The 24323-nt window shown below is 48.7% G+C and overlaps 1 protein-coding gene across 4 annotated transcripts in view; it reads right to left on the bottom strand.

The window, feature by feature from the left end:
* Positions 1–583: 583 nt before the first annotated feature.
* ZNRF3 (zinc and ring finger 3) overlaps positions 584–24323 on the bottom strand; it is a 29508-nt gene continuing 5768 nt past the window's right edge. Inside the window, exons 2-9 of one of the 4 annotated variants that reach the window (XM_058158439.1) lie at positions 16901–16975; positions 16092–16217; positions 9585–9659; positions 8798–8929; positions 7164–7274; positions 6587–6754; positions 6157–6259; positions 584–5982 (exon numbers count right to left, since the gene is read on the bottom strand). In XM_058158439.1, the coding sequence (XP_058014422.1) occupies positions 4178–5982; positions 6157–6259; positions 6587–6754; positions 7164–7274; positions 8798–8929; positions 9585–9659; positions 16092–16217; positions 16901–16924 (2544 nt within the window). In that variant the 5' untranslated portion in view covers positions 16925–16975 and the 3' untranslated portion in view covers positions 584–4177. Of the gene's footprint in view, positions 5983–6156; positions 6260–6586; positions 6755–7163; positions 7275–8797; positions 8930–9584; positions 9660–16091; positions 16218–16900; positions 16980–24323 lie in introns of all 4 variants that reach the window. The other 3 variants (XM_058158438.1, XM_058158437.1, XM_058158436.1) reach the window with 3 other exon arrangements.

Here is a 24323-nt window from a genome sequence, read left to right as displayed (position 1 = left end):
CCCTGATAAAAACAGGGGCGTGCTGAAGTTGGAAGGAGTGGAATTCGGTGGGGTCATAAATCCAGGAAAATTCGCTCTTAAGAGCAAACCCCCTGTCAGACCTGCCACTCTTCCACAATTCTGATAATCTCTTTCACCCAGAGATTATGCTAAGCTCAGTGAACAGTGATTTATTTTCTGTTTCACTGACTTTTACAATCTTCTAACACGGAGTGCTCTGTTTGAGCACCCAGCAGGAGGGTGACGTCACTGGAGCCTCCGAGATACAATGTTGTTGTTGTTAGTTGCGACAATCGTGTAAGTCATGTCCGACCCATCACGACCCCATGGACGATGTTCCTCCGGGCCTTATAAGAAATTGTAATTTTTTATAATGTAGACTTCGGTGGTGATAGGTATGTATAAAATATGCTGAGATCTGTAACCGGTGTGGTGTCTTACCTGTGTGTACTGAGATCCGCTAGCCTTTGCAAACACTTCAATAAAATTATTTTACATTCCAACAACTTTGGAGTTGAGATTTTACTGATGGGATCCATCCCGAGATGGGATACGGGCATCTCCGCCCACCGGTGTTCAGGAAAGACATCAAGCTGGATGGTCAACTTTTTAAAAGGTGTTGTTTTTAAACAGACATTTGTACATTTCGTTACAAAACTGCAGTTACAATTTGATTTAAAATCACTTTTTGGTCAGCAAACGTTGTGAAATCTGTATTTACATTGCTTCCTGTTAGTGATTCCCGATTTTTCTTTATAACATTACACACTCAAAATAAGACATGGCTTAAGATAAATATATTAGTAAATAAATATTCTGAGAACATCTTTCCATAAATGAAATGTGCTGCTATACATATAGAATAGAAACAAGTTGTTTTCTACCATTAAAAACAATACAACTGGTAATTGAGAAGAGCCCTTTAACCATCTTACAAACCTTTACAGTACATTTTATACAAAACAGTTTTAAGTGCTACAGAAATTTCATTTTCTTAAAAAAAACCAAAACGTATGAAAATAGTGCCTCACAAGCCCATCGTAGCGGCGATAATTACTTTGAAAAAAAGGCCTTTTAGAATAAAAACATATATTGTACTGACCTTTATAAAAAAATTTGTCATGAAGGGATGCCCGATGGGCAACAGGAAACTGCTTTTTCTATAAAAGATAGAGAACGAACACACACAGAAGTTTGGGGAGGTGGCGGGGTGTGTGTGTGTCAAAGAGAGCTCAAGTTGGTTCTCATTGGCCGAAGGACATTGTGTCGAATAAGCTCCGACTTCTGCCAATAGCTTACTTCACTTTCAGGGATGCTTATCAACCAGGCGGTTAGGGCAAGGTTAGGGCTGGTCATCCAGTCATCCAGAAGGGCAGGGAGGTTCTCTCTACTCCTTTGAGTGTCATCCCTGGATCTGTGCAAAGATTTTGGAAGATTGGCGGGGGGGGGGGGGGGGGGAGAGGGAAAGGCAGCGTGTCTCCTTCAACAGCAAGGCCTGTGTTGCTGTACAGCTTTAGGTCCGGATAGAATTAACCATACAGACAACCCACCCACCCTGCCGCAAAAAAAAAAAAAGCACAGCTCTTGGTATAGGATACCGTACCGGGTATAGGATAAGAATGAACATGTAAGTCAGCCAGAAGGACTAGAAAATGCCAGCATCCCTATCGAATATGCACCAATCCTAGTGAACGATTCAGAGCCTGCAGCCCACGTGTACAGGAGGACTCCCAACGCCATGGGACTGCGTCCCCAACGTTAATGCTGCAAAATGGCAACATTTCAGTAACGTATTTGTTTTCAGAAATGAAAAATGAAGGAAGAAATGGGGAGGTCAGAAACATCTGGGAGGTTAATTGCTCTTATTTCTATCTCCGATCCCCAAAGCCTGAAATAGGAATTGGAAGACTTTGCCCCCCTGCCACCCCCTACCACTCATTACCGCTCTTCCCCAGACAAAAGAGGCTGCTTCCCTTCCAGGGATATTGCCTACCCTGGATCCAGGAAGCCAGCTATAACTTGCAACTATGTAAAAGCTTCTCCCCCAGGTATCTACAGAGACCAGGCACCGACCCTTGGAGGTGGGGATGGGGGAGGGGGCTACTTAAAAACTGTGCGGTGGTAGGACCAAGGGCAGGAGAAGGCACTAAAGTAGCAAGTGCTGGCTACTCCACTTGAGTGGGGGAGTGGGGAGGGTGCACTGAGACCATCAGGATTGAGAAATACCAGCTGTGCCAGAAAAAGCTGGTTAGCATCTAGGAATCCCTCTCTCCCTCCCCCCACCGCCCTCCAATTGCAAACCCAAGCAGGAACTGCACAAGGGAACACCAACTTAAGAGCAAATCCTTGAGATGCAGGGCTCCACCGTGTGAATTAAAACACTCCGTTCTCCAGCCAAGGTGGACTGGAAAACAACTGAGAACCTCAATCCTCAGAACGGCTGTTCCGTGTGGCAGCCAATTTTGATTTAGTAACTAGGCAACCGGATGGAACTTAAGAATCGGGCCATTTCGGGCCTAGGCCCTCACTTCTGGAGGTGCTGCTCAGAGATGGCGTCATCTGATGGAAGGTATTTCATGCCCATAACCATAAACACTACACTAAATGCAACCGCTGCATTTAATGCAGTGCACTGCGTTGGTTGCAATATTGCAACCGATATTTTATGTAGGACTTGGAGAAAACTTAAACCAGGCAGAAGCTTTAGAAAATACTTTGGAAAACACTTACGATAGAAGTGGAAGAGATGGAAACTACTGTCGCAAAAGTAAATAACCAGAAAGGGAAGCTGAAATAGAAGTATAAACCTATTTTACATATTGGCGATGAGAAGAAAGATTTCTGAAGTAGTAAGAGCAGCCTTAATAAAGGTGGAGCAGGAGGGCTTCCTGCTTGAGGCAACCTACTCTTAATGAGCCTCCGCCTGATCGAAAGCTGCGAGGGCAGGACTGTCAAAAACGCACAATACCAACATGATCACAAGCACGCCCTGTTAGAAGGAGAAGGATCGAAGCTCAGCAAGGAATCTCATCCTGTCACTCGAGTACAATAAACTAATCATTATGAAATCTTTGCATTATAAAAATCCCCTTTCTCATAAACACTGGCAGAAAAAGAAAAGTTTAGTTAAGTACCTTTGCTCATCCTGAATCGTTAACAAATTAAACCAGGGGAGGAGGTGCAGGGAATCCAGGCACCATCTGTTTTTTTAAAAAAACAAAACAAAACACCAACTCTCCAGCCAGGCACACAAGAGGAACAGGAACGGCATCCCAGTTGCCGAACGTGGCAACGGTCTTGGTCTCAGCCACATGAAGGGCAGGAGGCCGTAGGGAACCATGCGGCTGTGTGGCTGCAGCAGCCAGAAGGACTGTTTCCATAGGAAACTATTAACAAGGGGAAGGAAGCGGCAAATGCGCTTGTACCCCAGGGGTGACTGGGAGGAACCTCAGCTGAAGGTCTCAACCCAGGGCAGGCTGGCGAGTGGACTGCGAGCGGGGTGCGGGGGGGGGACGAGGGGGGGGGCTCAGGCGGAACCCATGTCAACTGAAGCATCAGGGCAGGCAGAAGGCACTGTTGCAACTGGGCTTCTGCCCAGGTCTATTCCCACCCATGGCAGTCAGGCTTAAAGAAATCTGCATTCTCATACGGAGGGGCAGGCGACCTCCGCCCCTCGGATTCCATTTATTTCAAAGTGCCATTTCTTTTCTAAAGCAGGCTGGATCCCCTGGCACCAAAGGAGGGTGCCTAGCTGCATAACCTGGCCTTTTGTCTCCAGGCAACCGTAGGGAAGGATGCTGGGGTCTGCCAAGGATGCCCTGCACCACGGACAAGGGCACGTAGCCCCAGTTTCTCGGGATCACTCCTGTTGTGTGTCAACACAAGCAAAAGAAGGCTTTGAAGTCCAGCAGAAACACAGCTGCCTCTAGACCGTCCTCTTTTTATTAGTTCCCAGCCTGACCCCGCCCTGGGGAACAGCAGCCTGAAAAAATGAGACTGTTCCTGAATCTTGTCCAAGCACCCCTGTCCTAGACCCTTCGGGTCGGAGCTCAGATCCTGTGCCGGTCTGGCGAGCGACTGCTTTCCAGGGTCATCCCCGCTACGGCCAATACTGCTCTGAGGCTCAAGGGAGCCCAAACGTGGCCAAAATGAGCTTGGATCGGCCCCCCTGCAGTACTCAGGAGGCGTTTGGCCAGCTTGGCCGAACAAAGGCGCCACCCTTCCCGCCCTGGCTCACCCACCCCGCTTCCAGCCAAGATGGCGCTGCTAACTTACCCAAAGTTTGAGTGCCTTCTCCAGCGGCCATGGCCTCCAAACAACCTTGCGGAGGGCTGGAAAAGAACCTGCAGGACTCCTCCAGTGGGAAGCCCGCCATGGGCGGGCATGAACCTTCTTGCCAGATCTCTCCTGGCTTGCAAAATGCCTTCGGGGGTGTTCCCTGGGCCTTGCTGGGGGCGGCCGTTCCACACGGCCCCTCCCAAGGGCTGTTGCCACTGTAGCAATCTACCGGCAGGGCCAGCTCTGAGTCCCGGACTTCGGGAATGATGGCAATGCACTGGCCCGCCTCACGCAGGCCCGGATAGCAGCCTGGCAAGGGTTCCTCCGCACACACATACCGAACATTCACCGCACTGTCTTCTGTGTAACGGCCTGGCCAGATGGGGCCACTGCTGGCCACCCGCTGCTCTTCGTAGAAGCAACAGGGCAACGTTTCATGAGGGACCCCCTGTGTCCTAACGCTGACCACGCCCTGACTTCTCCTCGTCTTGGGCTCCCGCAAAGAGCCACCCCCTGTCCAAAGAGGCATGCCCTGAAGCAGCGTGCTGCTGCTGCTGCTGCCACCAGCTGCCCTACTTGGCAATTCCCGTGGGGCAGCATGGACCTCCAAGCAGCAGCCACATGCTCGCTCACAAGGCTCCCTCCCAGTCTGACCAGTGATCTCTCCAGTGATCTCGGGGGGCACTCGGGGGCCTCCTCGCTCAGAGAGGGTGCAGGCAAGTTCCTTCTGCTCCAGCGAAGAGCGGCTGCTGCTGCTGCTGCAATTCATTTCAAGGCTGCAATCAGATAGTTGGTCCCCTGCTGCGGCAACTGGCCTAGACTGGCTCTTGTCTGCCACCGGGTGCAGCGCAGAGGAACCTTCCAGAAGCATCACCTCCCCACGGAGGACCCGGCTTCTCTCCCCGCCCCGGCAGGGGCTTTTGCTGCGATAGATGTAGGGGTCGTAGTCACTGCTCAGTGAGCTGCGGAAGGTGGAGCAGCTCCCGTAAATCCCCTGGTTGCTGACCTCTGTGCAGTCTACCATGGAGTCACTGGAGGAGCAGTGGCACCGGGCAGAGCGGCCACTACTGCTGCTGTCACTACCAGGGCCATCGGCCAGGTAGCCGCTGCAGGCTGAGCGGTGGCCATGGTAGCAGCCGAAGCCAGAAGCACTGCCGCTCTCTGGCTGGGCGGAAGGGGCAATGTGGACCGCAGGGGGGAAGAGCCTGTGGCTGCCGAAAGGCTGGAAGGCACGGGAGGGGCCCTTGGCAGCCACGTGGAGGGGGAACTGACCACTCGGTGGTGGCTCAGGGTAGCTAAGGCCTTGGAAATAGTAGTGCTGAAACATAGTCTCGTACTGGGAGAAGCAAGCCGGCTTGGAGAAAGGGTCCCCGCTGAACTTCGGCCTCTGGAAAGGGTGAGGCATTGGGCAGGACTGGCGCTCGACCGCGCCAGGGTGGGGCTCCAGGTGCAGAATGGGCGGGTAGCTCCGGAAGAAGGCTGGAATCTCTCCATGCCGATCGACCGTCAAGACAGTGATGGGATTCCCATGGGGGTCCATGCTGGTGCGCGTCGGGTAGGCAGTGACGTGACCCCCTCGGTGTGCTCGGCCAGGGAAGTGGACAGGCAGGATCACACGCTGCTGCTGCTGCTGCTGTTGCTGCCGGCTGTGTAACTGGTTGGCCATCTCCTCACACACCAGGCTGGAGTTTCCCTTCTTTTGCTCTGCAGGTAAAAGAGGAAGGGGGGGGGGGAGAGTTTCAATCGAACTTGGAGAGAGTCAAACGCTGCCTGCCAGCCAGAAGCACATCTATCCCTGGCAGGTGGGTGAGCCTTTGGAAGTTCTGAACATTGCCCTTTCCTTCAAAGACACGGCTAAGGGAAGCTCCAGCAACTCACCAATGATGTTGTGACGACAGTGGGGGCAGGTGTGATGCTGCAGAAGCCAAGGGTCCACGCACTTCCTGTGGAACCGGTGGGTGCAGGGAATCACGCGCAGCTCCTGCAGAAGCAACATCACAGCTGAAAAGCTCCTGCCTGTGTGTTTCCTCACACAGCTTGCTGTGAGCTTGTCGGGGACGTGCTGGCCAGAACAACACTGGTTCGCTTGCCCAGGTGAGAGGAAGGTGCCCAAAGAGATGGGAGGGAATGGGAGAGGCCTCTCCTCGTACCCAGGTGGCTCTGTGTGTGGCGATCCCTCATGTGAGTGATTCCCACCCGATGGAGCCGGGGCACGAGCCACCCTACCGGACGGATCTTGCCCAAGCCATCAAGAAATTCAGAAAAAGCTAAAACGATTTGTACTGATCAGCCTCCTCTAGTGCCTCACCTCCCCATCCATGTACTTCTCCAGGCAAATGGCGCAGTCCGAGGTGGACCCACTGCTGAGTGTGTCCAGGGCACCGCAGCTGCCTTCGCAGGGCCCCTTCAGCTTGGACGTGAATTTCCGAGTCTCCATCTTTTCCAGCGCCTGCACAGCCAGCCTATTCATGGAGCTCTGCAACAGGAGACACCCTGGTGAGGCTGCGCGATGGCCCGCGGCAGCAATTCTTAGCCTCAGGATCAGAGGGCAGCCAGGGCCAGCCTGACTCATGTGGCCAATTCTCGGTCGCATTCCAGCAAGGAAGAGAAAGGAGGCTATTCCTGGCTGGAATCGGCTAGTGAAGTGACGGCTTTTCCTAGTTGGTGCCCTGTAGACGTTTCAGGCTACAACTTCCAATAACTCATTACATTTTCCAGGTTGCCTGGAGCTAATGGTCCAGTCCCAAATAGTCAAGGCCATCCTGTAGGACTGCTGCTTAGGAGAGCATGTAACGCTGCCCTCTGGTGGCACCAAAGGGAGAAGGAGAGGCAGAAGAAAAGGAAACGGAAAAGACCAGGTTGAAAGGGGTCTGTCTGGCTCTCACCTGGCTGCGACGTTGCTTCAGTTTAATCTTGATGAGAAGAACAAGGCAAACCAGAGACACCACCACAAAAAAGGCAAGGAAAATCCCCATGTCGAAGTATTCGGTAGGTTGCTTTGGAACCGAGGGTGGAGGAAGCAGCAGATAAAAAAAGGCAGGTTAGATCTCCTGCCTCAGATTTCTGACTTGATTACCTGCAACTAGAGCTGAGATTGATCGGCTAATAATCTTTCACAGCAAAGCTGGGTTCCCCATATGTCACGCTTCACACAACAAGTACAAAAATACTTTGGGTAAGTGAGTCCCTGGACAGAAGCTGAACCAATAGGACTGGCTGCAGCCCTAGACCAGAGTGGAAACTTCCTTAGAGATGGTGCCAGACAACCCATCCAATGCCAGGCCAAATAGATGAGCCTTCTGAAAAGGAATGAGGCATTCCAAAATATTACTTCCAACCAGTGGTGAAATGTAAAATTTGTTACTGACTTGGGAGGGTAATGTGACTAGGTGGGCATGGCCAACTTTCTTTTTTTTTACTTTTAAAAGCATTTTGTCTACAACCTCTTCGGCTAAAGAGGTTGTAAAAAAATGCTTTTAAAAGGCTCTGACAATCCCAGCTGAGTTGCCTGATCGTCACAGCCTTTTTTCTTTTCTTTTAAAAGCATTTTTTTTGCCTTTAAAAGAAAAAAAAAGCTCTGACGATCAGGCAACCTCTTCTGCCGGAGGTTGTAGAAAAAATGCTTTTAAAAGCCTTTGACAATCCCAGCTGAGCCACAGGATCATCAGAGGCTTTTTTTTACTTTTAAAAGCATTTTTTCGGCCAAAGAAAAAATGCTTTTAAAAGTTAAAAAAAAAAAAAACCTCTGATGATCGCGTGACTCAGCTGGGAATGGGGGGCGGGCAGGGATTTTTGCTACCGGTTCTCTGAACCACCCGCCGCCATTGCTACAGAATTGGGTGATCTGGTCCAAACTGGGAGCATTTCACCTCTGCTTCTAACTGGCTGAGTTCCTCCTCTGGGCATCTTTGAAAACACATCTCCGTTTGCAGTTAGTCCTCCTCCATTTTAGCTGCTCTTTTCTCCATCAAAGACGGAGCGGGCGGTTTGGTTGACCACCTTTTCAAATAGCCACCATCGTAAGATTTGGTAAATCCTCTGTTCACCCACCTGACCCTGTAGGTCCTTTGACCCTGGTAAACATCAAACCTCCCTTGACTACTTCTGCTGGCTTTAGAGTGATCACAGCCTCCTTTGGGAACCAAGAGACATTCCCCACCTGGGTTATTCTAACTCTTCCCTTTGCCACAATGAGCGAGTGTTGATCATTGTCTGGATTCTCTTCGGATTTTCTTAAAAAGCACCGCGATCTGATTAGTGCCCTAATGGCACTCAGGGAAAAAAATACTCTTTAATGAAATGTTCCACTAGGCTGGAGGCCAGAAAGTCCAGGGGGCCTCAGAGCCTACCAGAGGAGCTAGAACTGACAGCTATAGGCCATCAAATGACCTATCAGAACCCCTCTCCCCGCCCCTACAAATAGGGGAGCCTATGACCACAACCTAGATATGGAAACTTAAAAGTAAGAGGCAGTCTGGTCACTTAATGGGACCTGCCCTGACCTGCCCTAAGAACTTACTGGTGGTGGACGGTGCTGGATTCTGGCCCGTGCCACTTTCTGTTTGTTAACAATGTTCATCAGCTTGACTGCATCTGCCCCTTTCACGTAAACAACTGGTCTTTTCAGTGGGTCCTCCAAGCCCTGATTTAGCTGCAAGAAAGGAGACGACGTGAATGACTTTGTCCCCACCCCACCCCCTGCCCTGTCTTCCTCCTGGGCAGGAACTCAAAGGAGACCCAGTCTCTACCCTCACCCTTCACCCCCCACCCAATCTGCAGAGCCTGGAAGACTGCCTGGCATGGCCTTTGGAGATGAGCGAAGAGCTGCAGTTGGTATGAAAAGCAAAGCTGGACTCCTGAGAAGTCAGCGCCATCACGGGTGATCCAAAGTAGACCAATTCAAACCACTCCTTATGGCCCAGCAGCAGGAAATCTCAGGCACATGTGCCTGAACAGACTTGCCTGTCCATTCGGCCCTGCAGGTATGGCTGGCTGTCGGCTGCTCTCCCTCCTTCCAAAGTTCATGAGGATGTGGGGGGAGAATGGGGGGGGGAACAGAAAAAAGGCTTCCTATGGAGCCCTGATTCTACTCTACAGGCCAAAGCAGGCCTTTGTTATTTAGTGTTTTTTTACTGAAATGGGCACCAACATTATGTGAGAATCTTTACCAAATATTTTTCATTACTGCTTCTGATGGTTAAGGTGTTGGTTTTCCTGCATCCGCTGCTAGAAGTACTGAAAGAGCAATTTATACTGACCCATGCTCATACAGAGAGAGAGAAAGACAGCGCTCACCAACTGCATACCTGATCAATGGCATCTGGGTTTTCGGACACATCAAAAATGACAGCTGTGGCTCCTCTTTGAATTGCTCGCTTGGCCTACAAAGAAGAGGGAGACAGGGCCTACGATCAGCTCCCTGTCTCAGTTTCCTCTCTCTCTCTCTCTCTCTCTCCTTCCTTCCTTCCTTCCTTCCTTCCTTCCTTCCCCCCTCCTAACATAAAGGCTAGGAGGGGAGAAAAAAAGATCCAGTGGGAAGCGGGGGGGAGCATACATCAGAAGTAATGAAATGCCCTGAAAGCATAGACCAGTGATGGCTAACCTTTTTGCCGTTGCGTGCCAAAAGCGGAGGGTGGGAGCACGGGGGAGAGGGGTTGTGTGTATGCTCACATCCATAACTAATGCGCCCCACCCCCCTGTGCATGCACACGTGACACGCCCCCCCCCCCGGGCATCCCCCCCCGCTTTTGGCACACAACTGCACAGTGGGCCTAGAAGTTTCGCCCTCCCCAGGCTTTCTCGGGGCCTGGAGAGGGCGAAAACAGCCTTCCCCACCCCGAGGCCCTCTGGAGGCCTGAAGTAGCCTGTTTCCTGACTTCTGGTTTTTTTTTTTTGTTTGTTTACATTTATATCCCGCCCTTCTCCAAAGACTCAGGGCGGCTTACAGTGTATAAGGCAATAGTCTCATTCTATTTGTATATTTTTTACAAAGTCAACTTATTGCCCCCCCAACAATCTGGGTCCTCATTTTACCTACCTTATAAAGGATGGAAGGCTGAGTCAACCTTGGGCCGGGCTTGAACCTGCAGTAATTGCAGGCTACTGTGTTCTAATAACAGGCTTCTTAACAGCCTGAGCTATGCACGGCCCTTGTTGGGCTTGGAAGGCCCGAAAATCAGCTTGCTGGCGCATGCATGCACACCAGAGCTGAGCTAGGGCAATGCTCATGTGCCCACCGATATGGCTCCGTGTGCCACAGGTTCGCCATCACGGGCATAGACTCTTCACAGCTCCTTCCCCATCAGCACACGCTCCCTTGCAAACATTCTCCACCTGTTACCACTTATGGTCACTAGAGAGCAACCTTGAGCCAAGTGAGCCTTCCTTGCTTTTTCCCCCTTCTGGTAATTTGGGAAGGGGAGGGGGGGCCCAGAGCACACACACACACACACACCCTGCCCCCAGCAAAAAAAGAGCTGTCTTACCCTGACCAGGTGAGTTCACGAGCAGGGCCAAACACTGCAGGCAATGACGGCCAGCGCATCGCTTGGGGACTAAAAGTCTTCCCATCCCACCTGGATCCTGAGCCGGATTCTAGCCCTCCCCACCTCCAGCTCTGATCTGCAGAGTGGGTCTCTTCAATGCTGCAGACCCTCAGCCGCCACCCGCAGGCCCTCTGAAGGCCACCCAGCGTTTTTGTCTGTTGCTGAAAAGGCCCAGCCTTTTGGCACTCCCGCCTGCTTCAAAGGGTGCTGAGCCACAGGGTGTTGTTGTGGCAGACGGTGGGACCCTCTCCTTCGCCATCCCTAGTCTGATTCCAACTGCTTCTTGGCTTCCTCTGATCCTGCCCCCTAAAGGGGCAGTGCATGGACTTTCTTAGTGCCTGGTGAGGAAATGACACCCACAGGCAACAGTCTGGTGGGTGGGGCTCCGCTCCGCTCCAGCATTCCCCGGCTCTCCTGGTCTCCGGAGCTTAGCTGCAGCTTGGCCTGACCTTCCAGGTTTCCCTGGCAGGAGATCAAAGCGAGGAAGCCACAAACATACCAGAGCAGGAGGCAGCCTCCCCACTCCTCCTTCCCCTCTTCCCCCCAAGCCCCCCTCCCTACCCACCCAGGCGGAAGACTTGCCTGCCCCCCCCAGGGAAAGAGGCCCCCCCTCCCCAAACAAGAAAATTTGAGCCATAAAGCAGAATAATTAGACACAGAGAGACTTATTATACAAAAGATTATGAATTGCGCAGAAATGGACAAACTAACTCTGAATCTGAAGGATAAAGAGACATCAGTATTTTATGGTATATGGAAACGGTGGTATGGATGGATGGAAAGGAGATAGGAATATTTAGTTACTAAGTATAATCAATAGATAAAATAAGAACACAAATATGTATAATTTAATGGTCATTATTGCACGGATTATTTTTAGATGAAAAACACCACAAATAGCTGTTAAATGATATAAGCTTTTCTTTTTCCTTTTTTTCTATGCTTTTAATGTAAAAAAGTTCAATAAAGTACCCTTAGAAAAAAAAACAGAATAATTAGGAACCACAGAGTTGGAAAGGGTCCTGTCCCATTCCGGAAAAATGGCTGTCCAATCTCTTCTTAATCCTCTGAGCCCCCCTTCTCTGCCTCTGTACCAAGGTCTCTCACAGCCCAAGATGGGGAAAGGGTGTGGGGCAAGCAAGGCTTTCGATGCTTGGGGCAGCGGGCAGCAGGCGTGGCGACTCCAATAGCTTAGGAGCCGAGGTGAGCGACTTGTTCTGTTCTGTTCTATTCTTATTGTTTTATTCCTATTCTATTCTATTCTATTCTATTCTATTCTATTCTATTCTATTCTATTCTATTCTATTCTATTCTATTCTATTCTAATTATTTTATTCCTATTCTATTCTTGTTTTATTCCTATTCTATTCTATTCTTATTATTTTATTCCTATTCTATTCTATTCCTATATTCTATTTTATTCTATTCCTATATTCTATTTTATTCTATTCTTTGTTTTATTCCTATTCTATTCTATTCCTATTCCTATTCCTATTCCTATTCCTATTCCTATTCCTATTCCTAGTCCTGTTCTTATTCCTATTCCCATTTCTATTATTTCTATTTCTATTTCTATTCTAAACCTGTCTTCAAAAGCCAAGCTGGTCTGCTCAGCTGTCCTCCAAAGAGTTTTCCTTGAAGTAAACCTTGCTGGTACTGGGAGCCATCTGTATCCCCCTTCCTCAACCCCCCCATCCCCCAGTTCCTTGACTAGATTAAGAGTATTTTGGGGCGGGAAGCTTTAAATCAAGAGAAAAGGGGAACCCCATATATAAGATTGGGGCGCTCAAGAGCAGTTGTGGCTTAAATTACAGAAGCAGAGCTGTAAGTGGAACACCAGGAGGGATGGGGGGGGGAACGGACCGCCCCCCCCTCCAAGTGACAGATATCAAAGGCGATTCCTGTGCAGCAGTTCTCGTGCTTGAGTGCTGGCTCCTCACTCAGTGCTGGATGGGGGGTGGGGGGGAGAGGAGAGGAAATAACTGTTTCCTTTTTTTCCAAGCCAAACACACCAGAGCTGGTCCCAAGGGAATTCTGTTAATTACTCTTGTCTGACTAAATGTATTTTCTTTCACTCCCAATCCATCGAAACTATGTGAAGTGGAAGAGCTTCTGCTTCGGGAACGGGAGTGGGTTGTGGGAGAAGTGGGTTTTTCTGGGGTAGCCAGCGAAAGGCCACCACATGCTCCTTTCCCTACTGGGGTCCCCTCTTTCCTGGTCAGCACAGCATGGGTCCTGTGGCCCATTCCTCAGCCGGGTGCAAAAGAGGCAGCTTCTTAACAACTGCAGAGTCGAGCAGGGGCACTGATCTGGCTTTTACTTGGAAGTTCCCAGGACAGGTTGAGGCAACCCAGATCTGAGTCGTTAGCATGTTAGCATGTTCATTCGCTGTAAAGAGGTCTCATTACAAAGCACAACTGGAACCCTCTCCCCCCTCCCCCCTCCCGCACAAGCACAGGCAGGGCCCAGGGCCGCAACAAGGGGGGGGGTAAGAATTAGAGGAGAACAAAAACAGAAATCCTCTGCCTCTAATTAGGGGTCTTCCTTTGCCAAAGAGCCATTCCGCAGCAGGACAACTTCAGATTCCAGCCAGTTGCTCAAGAAGGAACGAGTCCCAGCAGGGCAGCCCCTTCCTCGGAGCCAATAAGGCTCGGGCTGCAGATGGAGCAGACTCGGGCAAAGGCTGCCTCAGAGGACTAGGCCCTTGTTTGGGGATGGCCGGCCCAGCGTACAACGCTAGCAAGAAAAAGCTAGCAAGAAAAAGCCACTCGTCTTCTTACAGCCCTGTTTACAGACCTTTGCAGCAGGGGTGAAATATAAAATTTGTTACTACTGGTTCTGTGTGTGTGGCTTGATGGTGGTGGTAATATGACTGAGTGGGCATGGCCAACTTTTTTTCTTTTTCTTTTAAAAGCATTTTTTAAACCTTTTTAAACCTCTCGGCCAAAGAGGTTGTAAAAAAAATGCTTTTAAAAGTAAAAAAAAAAACCTCTGATGATCATACGGCTCAGCTGGGCATGTGGGGCGGGCAGGGATTTTTGCTACTGGTTCTCCGAACCACCCACCGCCATTGGTACCGGATTGGGCGATCCGTTCCGAACCGGGAGCATTTCACCCCTGCTTTGCAGCCTTACGGCTCGCCTCCTCCTGGGGAGGCACAGGAGGCCACTATGAGAAATAAGACCTCCCCATACAAAGAGGGCAGCGCATCCCTGCACCCGACTAATAATGCCTCCTCCATCGAAGACCCACCTAGGCAACTGGACTGGCATCTCCCGACAGAGGAAGAACCGATTTCCTTTCAGCCAAACAACCTCCCCTCCCCTCAGGGGTGAAATCCAACAGGTTCTGACAAGTTCTGGAGAATCGGTAGCAGAAATTTTGAGCAGTTCGGGGAACCGGCAAAAACCACCACTGGCTGGCCCCAGAGTGAGGTAGGAATGGGGATTTTGCAGTATCCTTCCCCTGGAGTGGGGAGGGAATGGAAATTTTGCAGTATCCTTCCCCTGGAGTGGGGAGGGAATGGAGATTTTCCAGTATCCTTCCCCTGGAGTGGGGTGGGAATGGAGATTTTGCAGTATCCTTCCCCTGCCTTGCTCACCAAGCTATGCCCACCGAACCGGTAGTAAAAATAATTGGATTTCACCACTGCCCCCCCCCCTTTGGTGAGGAGTCATGCTATCATCAACCCTCCCTCGAATCAGACCTTCGGGGAGCCCCTCCCTCCACCAGCCCTGTTATCTTTGGCTCCACTCTATCTGCAGCCCCAGCGGAAGGACGACATGCACAGCTTCTCTTCCCTGCCCCCCAAATTCTCCTCTCTCTTCTTTGGTTGGCACGCCCCTGTCAAACCACTGCCTGGGCTGCTTTCCAGGTGTTTTTGAATTAACCTGCCTGGCTCCTGATCCAGTGGCCGCAGCAAGGGAGCCCCATTGAGACAATGGGAGCCGTGCACCTCATCACATGCAAAACATTGTACAAAGGAACACGTTTACCAATATCTGAGAAAGCCCTACAGGAAAGGAAGGCTCTGATTCTGGCCTCCCCTCTGAAACACCGATTCAAACAGAAATGTTACTCTGCCCCCAGCAGCATAAGCAGATTTGTCTTTAAACAATTAACTAGCCCAGGAGTCTGCAACCTTAAACATTCAAAAGAGCTATTTGTACCCATTTCCCATCGAAAAGAAAATACCGGGAGCCACAAAAACCCTTCCCACGCCTGACTATTTCTTGAGTGGCCACAAAACTAGCCTATGTAGTTGAATTAAAACATTTTTCTTTCTTCTGAAACTTTTTTCTTATCTTGGATTTATCCATTGTTGGCCTAACCGGGGCTTGAAAAGTTCAATAAATCGCATGCCGGGCAGGTGTCGCGCATTGGCGGTTGCGACGCATATTTTGAGTTACAGGGATCCACAGAAGAGGGGTGAAAGAGCCACATGTAGATCCAGAGCCAAAGGTTGCTGACCCCTGAACTAGACTTTGGAGAGGACTGGGGACTCCCTTCCCCTTAGCTGCTAATTTGCAATAATTAAAATTAAATTTCAGTTTTAAGGTTTGGTAAGGAGTGAATGGCTTCTGAAAAAGATGGATGAAACTGCAGAAATATTGAACGTATACCACCTTGCCTTGATTGCACCTGCCCATCCATCAATTTCTTGTCAATCATATGCTCATCCTCAGGCAAGCAATGCGGCACCATCATAAAGAACACATTCGTCCTCTCTTGTTTGCTGATGTCTCAAAAGTTTCCCGTAGTAAAGCCACATAAATAGGCATACCAATTTGCCTAGCTGCATCTTTCCACCACTATGGCAAGAACAGATGTTAGCCAATGGCCAACCTCCCACTGGACAAGATACTGTCCAAAAAATCTACTGAACTAACTACTTTGCATTCCTCTGGTAAGGAAGAGGTTTATTTTTGTGCCATATTGCACATCTTCGTTAAACAAACCACAATGGTTGCTTGCTACTGCAACAAGACTAGTTCGTCGCCGACTTTTGGGAAATAAATATTCTGCCATTTTCCTATGAATCCTATTACACGTTCTAGGACACCCAAACACTGGCAAATTTGCATGGGTTCTACCAGGCTGAAACTTGGCATTGTTGTGACTGGTGCAGAACTGAGTCCCTAGAGGAGCTGTGGGGTCAAGAAGAGTAGAAAGCTGTTCTGGAGCAAGTTGCAAACCACCCCACCAGGTTTTTGTCCCCCGCCCCCAAGCTAGGACCCTGCTTCAGGGAAAGTGCTCTGCCCTCCTTACCTTGCCCAGGACAGTAAGGCAGGGTTTGGGTTCCAGATCAGGCTGCTCCAACTTCACAACTCCAACCCAGCCGTATTCATATAAGTCTTCTTCATCATTGTTGTTGCAGAGTCCCAAGGGATGCATCTAAGAAAGGAGGAGAGGGCGTCTGTGAAAATGCACCTCAAAATCCCACTGGCGGGTCTTTTCCTTCATGACCCCACTGCTTTCCTGCCTCATATGAAGACTGAAGAACTTATGCAAGATGTCAGTTTCCTTGCTTCCACTCAGCAGTTTGTGGTAAAGACGCTATTTTGAAACCCAACCCCCCCCCACCCCCCACCCCCGCACAAAGTAGCTTTGAAGGTGAAATGTAAAATTTGTTACTACTGGCTTTGTGGGCGTGGCTTGGGGGGTGTAATGTGACCGGGTGGGCATGGCCAACTTTTTTTTGTAACTTTTAAAAGCATTTTGTTTTATTTAATAAAATATTTAATAAAATATTTTTATTTTTTTAAAAGCATTTCAGCCAAAAGAGGTTGTAGAGAAAATGCTTTTAAAAGCCTCTGACGATCTCAGCTGAGCCGCACGATAATCAGAGGCTTTTTTTTTTTTACTTTTAAAAGCATTTTTTCAGCCAAAGAAAAAAATGCTTTAAAAACAAAACTCTGATGATCGCGCGACTCAGCTGGGCATGGGGTGGGGCAGGGATTTTTGCTACCGGTTCTCCGAACCACCCGCCACCATCGCCACCAGATCGGGTCATCTGGTCCGAACTGGGAGCATTTCACCCCGTTAGAACAGAACGATTAATCGGGTGAACTGCTTGCCTCACAGAGCTGCGGATGTCCCATCGCTGGAGGTTTTCAAGAAAAGATTTGTCCGGGATGCAGTAAGGTCCCCACCTGCCTTGGGAAAGAGTTGGGTTAGAAGGGCTCCAAGGTCTCTTCCAGCCCTAGGAGTCTATGATAATTTCCCCCTCGCAAAATCTAGGCACAGGGAAAACCTAGACTGGTGTTAGAGAACCTTTTCGTGCATGTGTGTGTGCTGGAGTGCCAGAAACCAGAAGACCAGCTAGCCAGTGCTCACGCCTGTTTTTTGGCCATTTTTGCCTGTTTTTTCAGGCTGTTTTCAGGAACGTTTTCAGGCCGTTTTTGGCCCGAAAAAAGGCCCAAAAAGGCCCCCCAAACTGCCTGTTTTGGGGATGTTTTCAGGCCATTTTCCAGCACTCCGGTGCCCACGAAGACCAGTTGGAAACCAGAAGAGCAACTGGTGATGGCGCGCATGCCCACAGAGAGGGCTCTGCATGCCACATCTGGCAGACGTGCCATAGGTTTGTCATCACGGACCTAGACTTTTTTACATTTCTTGAATGATACTGTCTTTGGGCATTCGGAGAAGGTGTATCCCAAACCATGTGCCTTGGGACAAAGTTGCAGGCAGAAGAAGAACTGTGCTTGGAGATTGGGGTCAGGGGTAACCTGCCTTCTCCTCTGACGGCTGATCTATTTGGGCACTTGCCACAGGAATTTCCAAGTTGGTAAGACCTGCTGCTGCCAGGGATGCCAAGCTTGTGCTGTTTGGAATCCAATTAATTCTCAATTCTTTTTAATGAATGAACACGATAATCCAGATTGTTTCTGCTTATACATCCTTGTTGCCATATTTGCAAGCAAAGCAATAACTGAGATCGATCACCTTTATTTCTTAATTTCCAGAAAGGACGGCTCCAATTCTTTTCCTTCCTTCTTGTAATTTTTGCTTTGCCATCTAAAGCAGCCTTGGTTACAGTGGCTAACACTGTAAGGCTGTCCATCCACACGGTTATATTGAATCAGAGAGGCTTCTCAATAGGTCTGGTTTCTTCAGGGTTGCGTTTGTGCGTAGCCAACGAACATTCAAATTACCTTCCCTTTGATTCCTTTGTATCGGATTATCATACCTTCCAGACTGTTTCCTCTGCACCGCTAGAAGACAAGCTTAACTTTTGTTCTCTAGTTGCACTCCCTTCTCATTCTCATTCCTTGGCATAAGGCTAATTTTTGAGTACCCCAAACGATTTTTCACATTCAAACAGCAGTTTGATGTCATCAGAGCCACCCAGCTGAAGTGGACCAAAGGCCTTGGTTGCTAAGTTTATTCTTTCCCATCTGGCATTCATGTTCTACATGCAGCCACTCATCTTAAATTGCAATGATTCATTCAGCTCATAATCAAAGTTTTTAATCTCTAGATCAGCGATTCTCAAATCATTTTGTAGACTGGGGACTAAACCTAAGAACTTTGGTTTATGTGAGCTAGAGCTATCAATATTTATTGTTTTAGAAATTAAACTGAAATATTTTAAAATATGCATTTATTTGACTTCGCAGACCCCTTTTAAGAACCTTGGGGACCTCCGGGGGTGCCCATATGACACCCTGCTCTGGGCAGTGATCTCTAACCCTTCTGAAATTGAAACTGTGAAATAACTACATCTGATTTCCAAAAGCTATCAATACCCAACAGCTCAAGTTAATATATTTTCCGTATCTTTTTTTCAGTCAGCCACTAAAGCTAAGCTGGGAGATAGGTTTTGAGTCAATTCCAAGAAATCCTGCCTAAGGGATAATTCGAAGGAAAGGGGGGGAAATGCAGAACTGAACTGGCTTGAAAGCCTCATCTCGAGTCTTCAGCATTAAACAAGGAGGGATGAACCAGCCAAGGCTACCGGTCACTTTCGATTCGAGCTTTGAACCTGGGAACAGGAAAACAATTCCTTCCTTGCCTTGCTTTACATATTTATCACGTATCCTCACACACCCCTCCCCAATCTCACCAGCCCTACCGCTGGGGTTGTTCTTTTCCTATCCCTCTCCCACCAAAAACACAACCGAAACATTAGACAAGATGCTTCTAATTCCCATCATATCACCCTGTACAATCGCAGCAGTTTTTCTGCCTATCAGGAAACAGTCATGGAGAATATTGCTCTAAGTCTAAGCCAGTGGTTAAATGTAAAATTTGTTACTACCGGTTCTGTGGGTGTGGCTTGGTGGGGGAGTAATGTGACTGGGTGGGCATGGCCAACTTTTTTTTTTAACTTTTAAAAGCATTTTTTCTACAACCTCTTTGGCTGAAGAGGTTGTTAAAAAATGTTTTTAAAAGGCTCTGATGATCAGGCAACTCAGCTGGGATCATCAGCGCCTTTTAAAAGTTTTTTTTACAACCTCTTCTTAAGAAACTGATGACTGAGCGGGCTCAACTGGGTGGGGGGGGGAGGGATTTTTGCTACCGGTTCTCCGAACCACCCGCTGCCATCGCTACTGGATTGGGCAATCCTGTCTGAACCAGGAGCATTTCACCCCGGTCTAAGCCCTCAGAAAACACATTCGGTTAGAAAAAGGAGTTATTTGCTCTGAAAAGGGCACGCTGTACAATTAATCCACAGGCCATCCTGAAATATACAGATCAAAGGGGTTAATTGTCCTTTGGGTGGTGATACCCCCAGGCAAATATGCCAGATGTAAGTGGGGGGAATTGCTCTCCTGTTTATCCACACCCCCACAGCCTTGTTCCCCAAAGTCCACTGATGGCACAGAAGATAAGAGTCAGGGTCCAGGAAGGAAGGAATGGTTCCTGGGCTTCTCAGTTTGCAACAAAGTTTGTTCTTGAATACCTGTTGTTGTTGTTTTTTAACAGATTCTAGAATTTAAATTTAGCACAGGAAACAAATACTTGGAGATACGGCCTGGTAGATGTTTGTCATTTTTTTTTCTGTATATTCTGCCAAAATATGTTCAAACCATTAATAAAACTGAATTATATGCCACCAGGAGAGCGGGACAACCCTCCTGGTAGAATTCCAGAACATGCACACCTGCTATGACCTGGCCAATATCCCTTCTTCACAAACAGACCCGCTCCCATTCTGCAGTTTGCCAGGTGGAAGAGTCCTGTTATGTGGGGGGGGAGGGGGAAGGAGCTAGAGCACCCAACTCTAGCACCCAACACCTCAGCAAGAAGATGGAAGAGCAGGGGTGAAATCCAGCAGGTTCTGGATTTCCGAGAACCAGTAGCGGAACTTTTGAGCAGTTCGGAGAACCAGCAAATACCACCTCTGGCTGGCCCCCGAGTGGGGAGGGAATGGGGATTTTGTAATATCCTTCTCCTAGAGTGGGGTGGGAAAGGAAATTTTGCAGTATCCTTCCCCTGGAGTGGGGTGGGGAGATTTTGCAGTATCCTTCCTCTGCCATGCCCACCAAGCCACCCCCCATCAAGCCACACCACGCCCACCAAGCCACATCCACAGAACCGGTAGTAAAAAAAATTGGATTTCACCACTGTGCAAGAGACACAAATTTGAACTGAGGGTCCAAATCAAGACATTTAAAAACCTTTTTTTTCTAGGGGCACAACTTATGACACCAGGACTGCGATGCCCCTGACATAAGTGAGCCAGAATCAAACTCAGGGCAGTCTCTTTCAGGTCCAGCCAGGGTTATAGCCAGGGTCACTGAAGGAAAAGGCTTCCTCCCTGGGCCTGGCAGGTACTCCCTCCTTCCTCCCTGCCCCCTCCAAAGCAAACAAGGACGTCTTTGTCTCTCCCTTTCCAAACCCAGAAACCAGTCTCACAAGCTGCTGTGATTGCATCAGGGAGCACTCTCTGTATCATTCGGCCTACCTGGCTTTGAAGGCCTCGGCCACATTGGCGGGCCGGCTTTGATCCTTCTCCAGGGCACAGACGTGAGCGGAGAGCTGATAGCATCTCCTCTGCCTTGGGTACATTTGGGGCCTGCACCCCAGAAATAGAATACAATAGAATTTTTTTATTAGCCAAGTGTGATTGGACACACAAGGAATTTGTCTTGGTGCATATGCTCTCAGCGTACATAAAAGAAAAGATACATTCATCAAGGTACAACACTTAGCAGCAGCAGCACCCATTCCTGCCAGCCGATGAGCCTGGGCCAAATAAGGCTTGGGCAGGAGCTCATCACAAGGCTTGGACACTCATGGTCCAACTGCGGCCAGAAAACACCTCCCCACCCAGCGGGTCTCTTTCTCTGCCCACCTACCCCTGGCCCAGTGCCGAAGGTTGTAGAAAAAAATGCTTTTAAAAGCCTCTGATGATCCCAGCTGAGCTGCGCAATCATCAGAGGCTCTTTTTTTTATTTTTAAAAGCATTTTTTCAGCCGAAGAAAAAATGCTTTTAAAAGTAAAAAAAATCTCTGATGATTGTGCGGCTCAGCTGGGCATGGTGGGGGGGCAGGGATTTTTGCTACTGGTTCTCTGAACCACCCACTGCCATCGCTACCGGATCGGGTGATCCGGTCCGGACCGGGAGCATTTCACCCCTGGTAAGAGGGGTGTGTGTGTGCTGCGAATTGATATAAAAGGAGGGGGATTGCCCAGTTTCTGCCTCTGTTTGAAGCTCCCTTGGCAGACAGAAGGGAGGAATGGAGCCGGGAGCAGCAAAACTGTGGCTCAGGGCTGGCTCAGGCGCCCTTCAGCTACTCTGGGGAAATCAGAGCAGCAACAGCAAACGGCTGCCGCGATCTGGGCCCAAGTTGGAGAGATTAAAGCCCCTCGCCCTCATTTGCCTTAAATAGCTGAGAGGTTTACTTGTCCTAGTTGGGCATTTGGAGGTAATTTCTGCCTTCTTCCCCCATGCAGACACCCTTGCAACTCCACTTGCAGCTGGTCTTCCTCATTTTTCAGTAGCTGTCTCTGCCTGGAGATCGGAAGGGGGCGTCCTTGAACTCCGGAGCAGGCGGGATGGAATTTTTAAGGCCTCCTGATCATGAGGAACGAGGGGGGGGGACATATCTGGACTGTGTGTGAAGAGCTTTGCGCTTAGCTCAGATACTCCTCGTTTAAACTTTGAAGAACGGAAACATGTCAGCAATGCAAAGCTCAAAGCTCGAAGGCTCCCAAGTAGATTGTTCGACTAGAAAAGCTTGCTCACAGTTCAGTCTGTGGCTTTTCAATAATTCTGTTTTTTAAGTACTTATTTCCATTTAGTTCTTTGGGAGAGGAAGAAGGTCTTTTAGTCCAGAGGAGCTGCTTCAGAAAGTGTGGGATTAGAAATCGTGATGCCAGCATGTCTCTATGAGAGAGCAGTCGCTGTACAGGTCTTGCTTCAGCTACACCATCTTGAAAACAAATGGCTAGTTTCTTTCATCACAAACAGGTTGCGTGTCGCTTTGACACCCTTGCCAAACTGAGTGGGTGGTCAATGATCCTTACTTGCAGGGAGAAGGACTGTTCTTGGTTCATTGGTTCAGCAGCTATTCTGGAAGTCTAGAGTCATCTGACCTGGAGAGCAAAGTACTCTGGATTTTACACACACACACACGCGCGCGCGCGCACGCGCGGACGCCTCAATCACACAACAGTGATTGGTCTCATTCGACACAATGACGAATCCGCATATAGACGAGAGGTCGAACGACTAGCCTTGTGGTGCGACCGAAACAATCTGGAACTGAACACACTCAAAACCGTAGAAATGTTGGTAGACTTTAGGAGAAACCCTTCCATACTTCCACCTCTCACAATACTAGACAACACAGTATCAACAGCAGAGACCTTCAAATTTCTAGGTTCTATCATATTGCAAGATCTAAAATGGACAGCTAACATCAAAAACATCATCAAAAAAGGACAACAAAGAATGTTTTTTCTGCGCCAACTCAGTAAGCTCAAACTGCCCAAGGAGCTGCTGATTCAGTTCTACAGAGGAATTATTGAGTCTGTCATTTGCACCTCTCTAACTGTCTGGTTCGGTTCTGCAACCCAACAAGAAAGACACAGACTTCAGAGGATAATTAGAACTGCAGAAAAAATAATTGCTACCAACCTGCCTTCCATTGAGGACCTGTATACTGCATGAATCAAGAAGAGGGCCATGAAAATATTTACAGATCCCTCGCATCCTGGACATAAACTGTTTCAACTCCTACCCTCAAAACGACGCTATAGAGCACTGCACACCAGAACAACTAGACACAAGAAGAGTTTTTTCCCCGAAGGCCATCACTCTGTTAAACAAATAATTCCCTCAACACTGTCAAACTATTTACTAAATCTGCACTACTATTAATCTTCTCATCGTTCCCATCACCAATCTCTTTCCACTTATGACTGTATGACTGTAACTTTGTTGCTGGTAATCCTTATGATTTATATTGATATATTGACCATCACTTGTGTTGTAAATGTTGTACCTTGATGAAGGTTTATTTTCTTTTATGTACACTGACAGCATATGTACCAAGGCAAATTCCTTGTGTGTCCAATCACACTTGGCCAATAAAAAATTCTATTCTATTCTATTCTCTTGAGGAAGATTCCCTGCACTTCCCACAGACTGGAACGCTTGGCTGGAAGTCCGTTTATTCCCATCTTGGCTGGGGCAGGGGTGAAATGCTCCCGATTCAGACCAATCTGGACCAATCTGGTAGCGATGGCAGCGGGAGGTTCAGAGAATCGGTAGCAAAAATTCCTCCCCACCCCCATGCCCAGCTGAGCCATGTGATCATCAGAGGTTGTTTTTTTGTTTTTGTTTTTGTTTTTTAAAAGCATTTTTTCTTCGGCCGAAAAAATGCTTTTAAAAGGGTCCTCTGACGATCCCAGCTGAGTTGCCTGATCATCAGAGCCTTCGGTAGAAAAAATGCTTCTAAAAGTAAAAAAAAAAAAAGTTGGCCACATTCACACAGTCACATTACCCCCACCCCCACCAAGCCACGCCCACAGAACTGGTAGTAACAAATTTTACATTTCACCCCTGCCTCTTACCCGTCCAGAACCACCCCCCAGCCAGGAGGATGGAGCACCCAATGGCCAGACCTTGCTGTTCTACCCATTACTTGCTTTGGTTACCTTCTCAATCAAATCAACTGCCCACTGTCCAAATCAAACTCTTGCTGAATTTCCCCCACCAGATGAAGCTTTGATTAAAAACCTAAAAAAAAAAGAACTGCTGGACTGCCAAAATCTTGGCCCTCAAAATCAGTTCTCCAACAAAACCCACAAGCCAGTGCCACTCACAAAAGCCAACAAGAGTCTAGTGGCCACACTTGGCTCGCTGGAAATTTCTCACCTTTGTTCTAAGGAACAGCACTGCCTGGATGTTAAAAGAAGGAGCCAAGTCATTAGGGAGTCAAAGCACCCCAGCTGAAGTAGCTCAGTACCAGATGCCTGGATGATGCCCGCAAGTGGGGAGGTCGGGTTGCATCAGCCAACCCTTGCATCACATCAGAAGAGGAGGCA

Source organism: Ahaetulla prasina, chromosome 15 (genome assembly GCF_028640845.1).
Source record: "Ahaetulla prasina isolate Xishuangbanna chromosome 15, ASM2864084v1, whole genome shotgun sequence".
NCBI classification, from domain to species: domain Eukaryota; kingdom Metazoa; phylum Chordata; class Lepidosauria; order Squamata; family Colubridae; genus Ahaetulla; species Ahaetulla prasina.
Note: the sequence above shows the minus strand (reverse complement) of the source record. Positions and strands in the feature narration are given on the sequence as shown.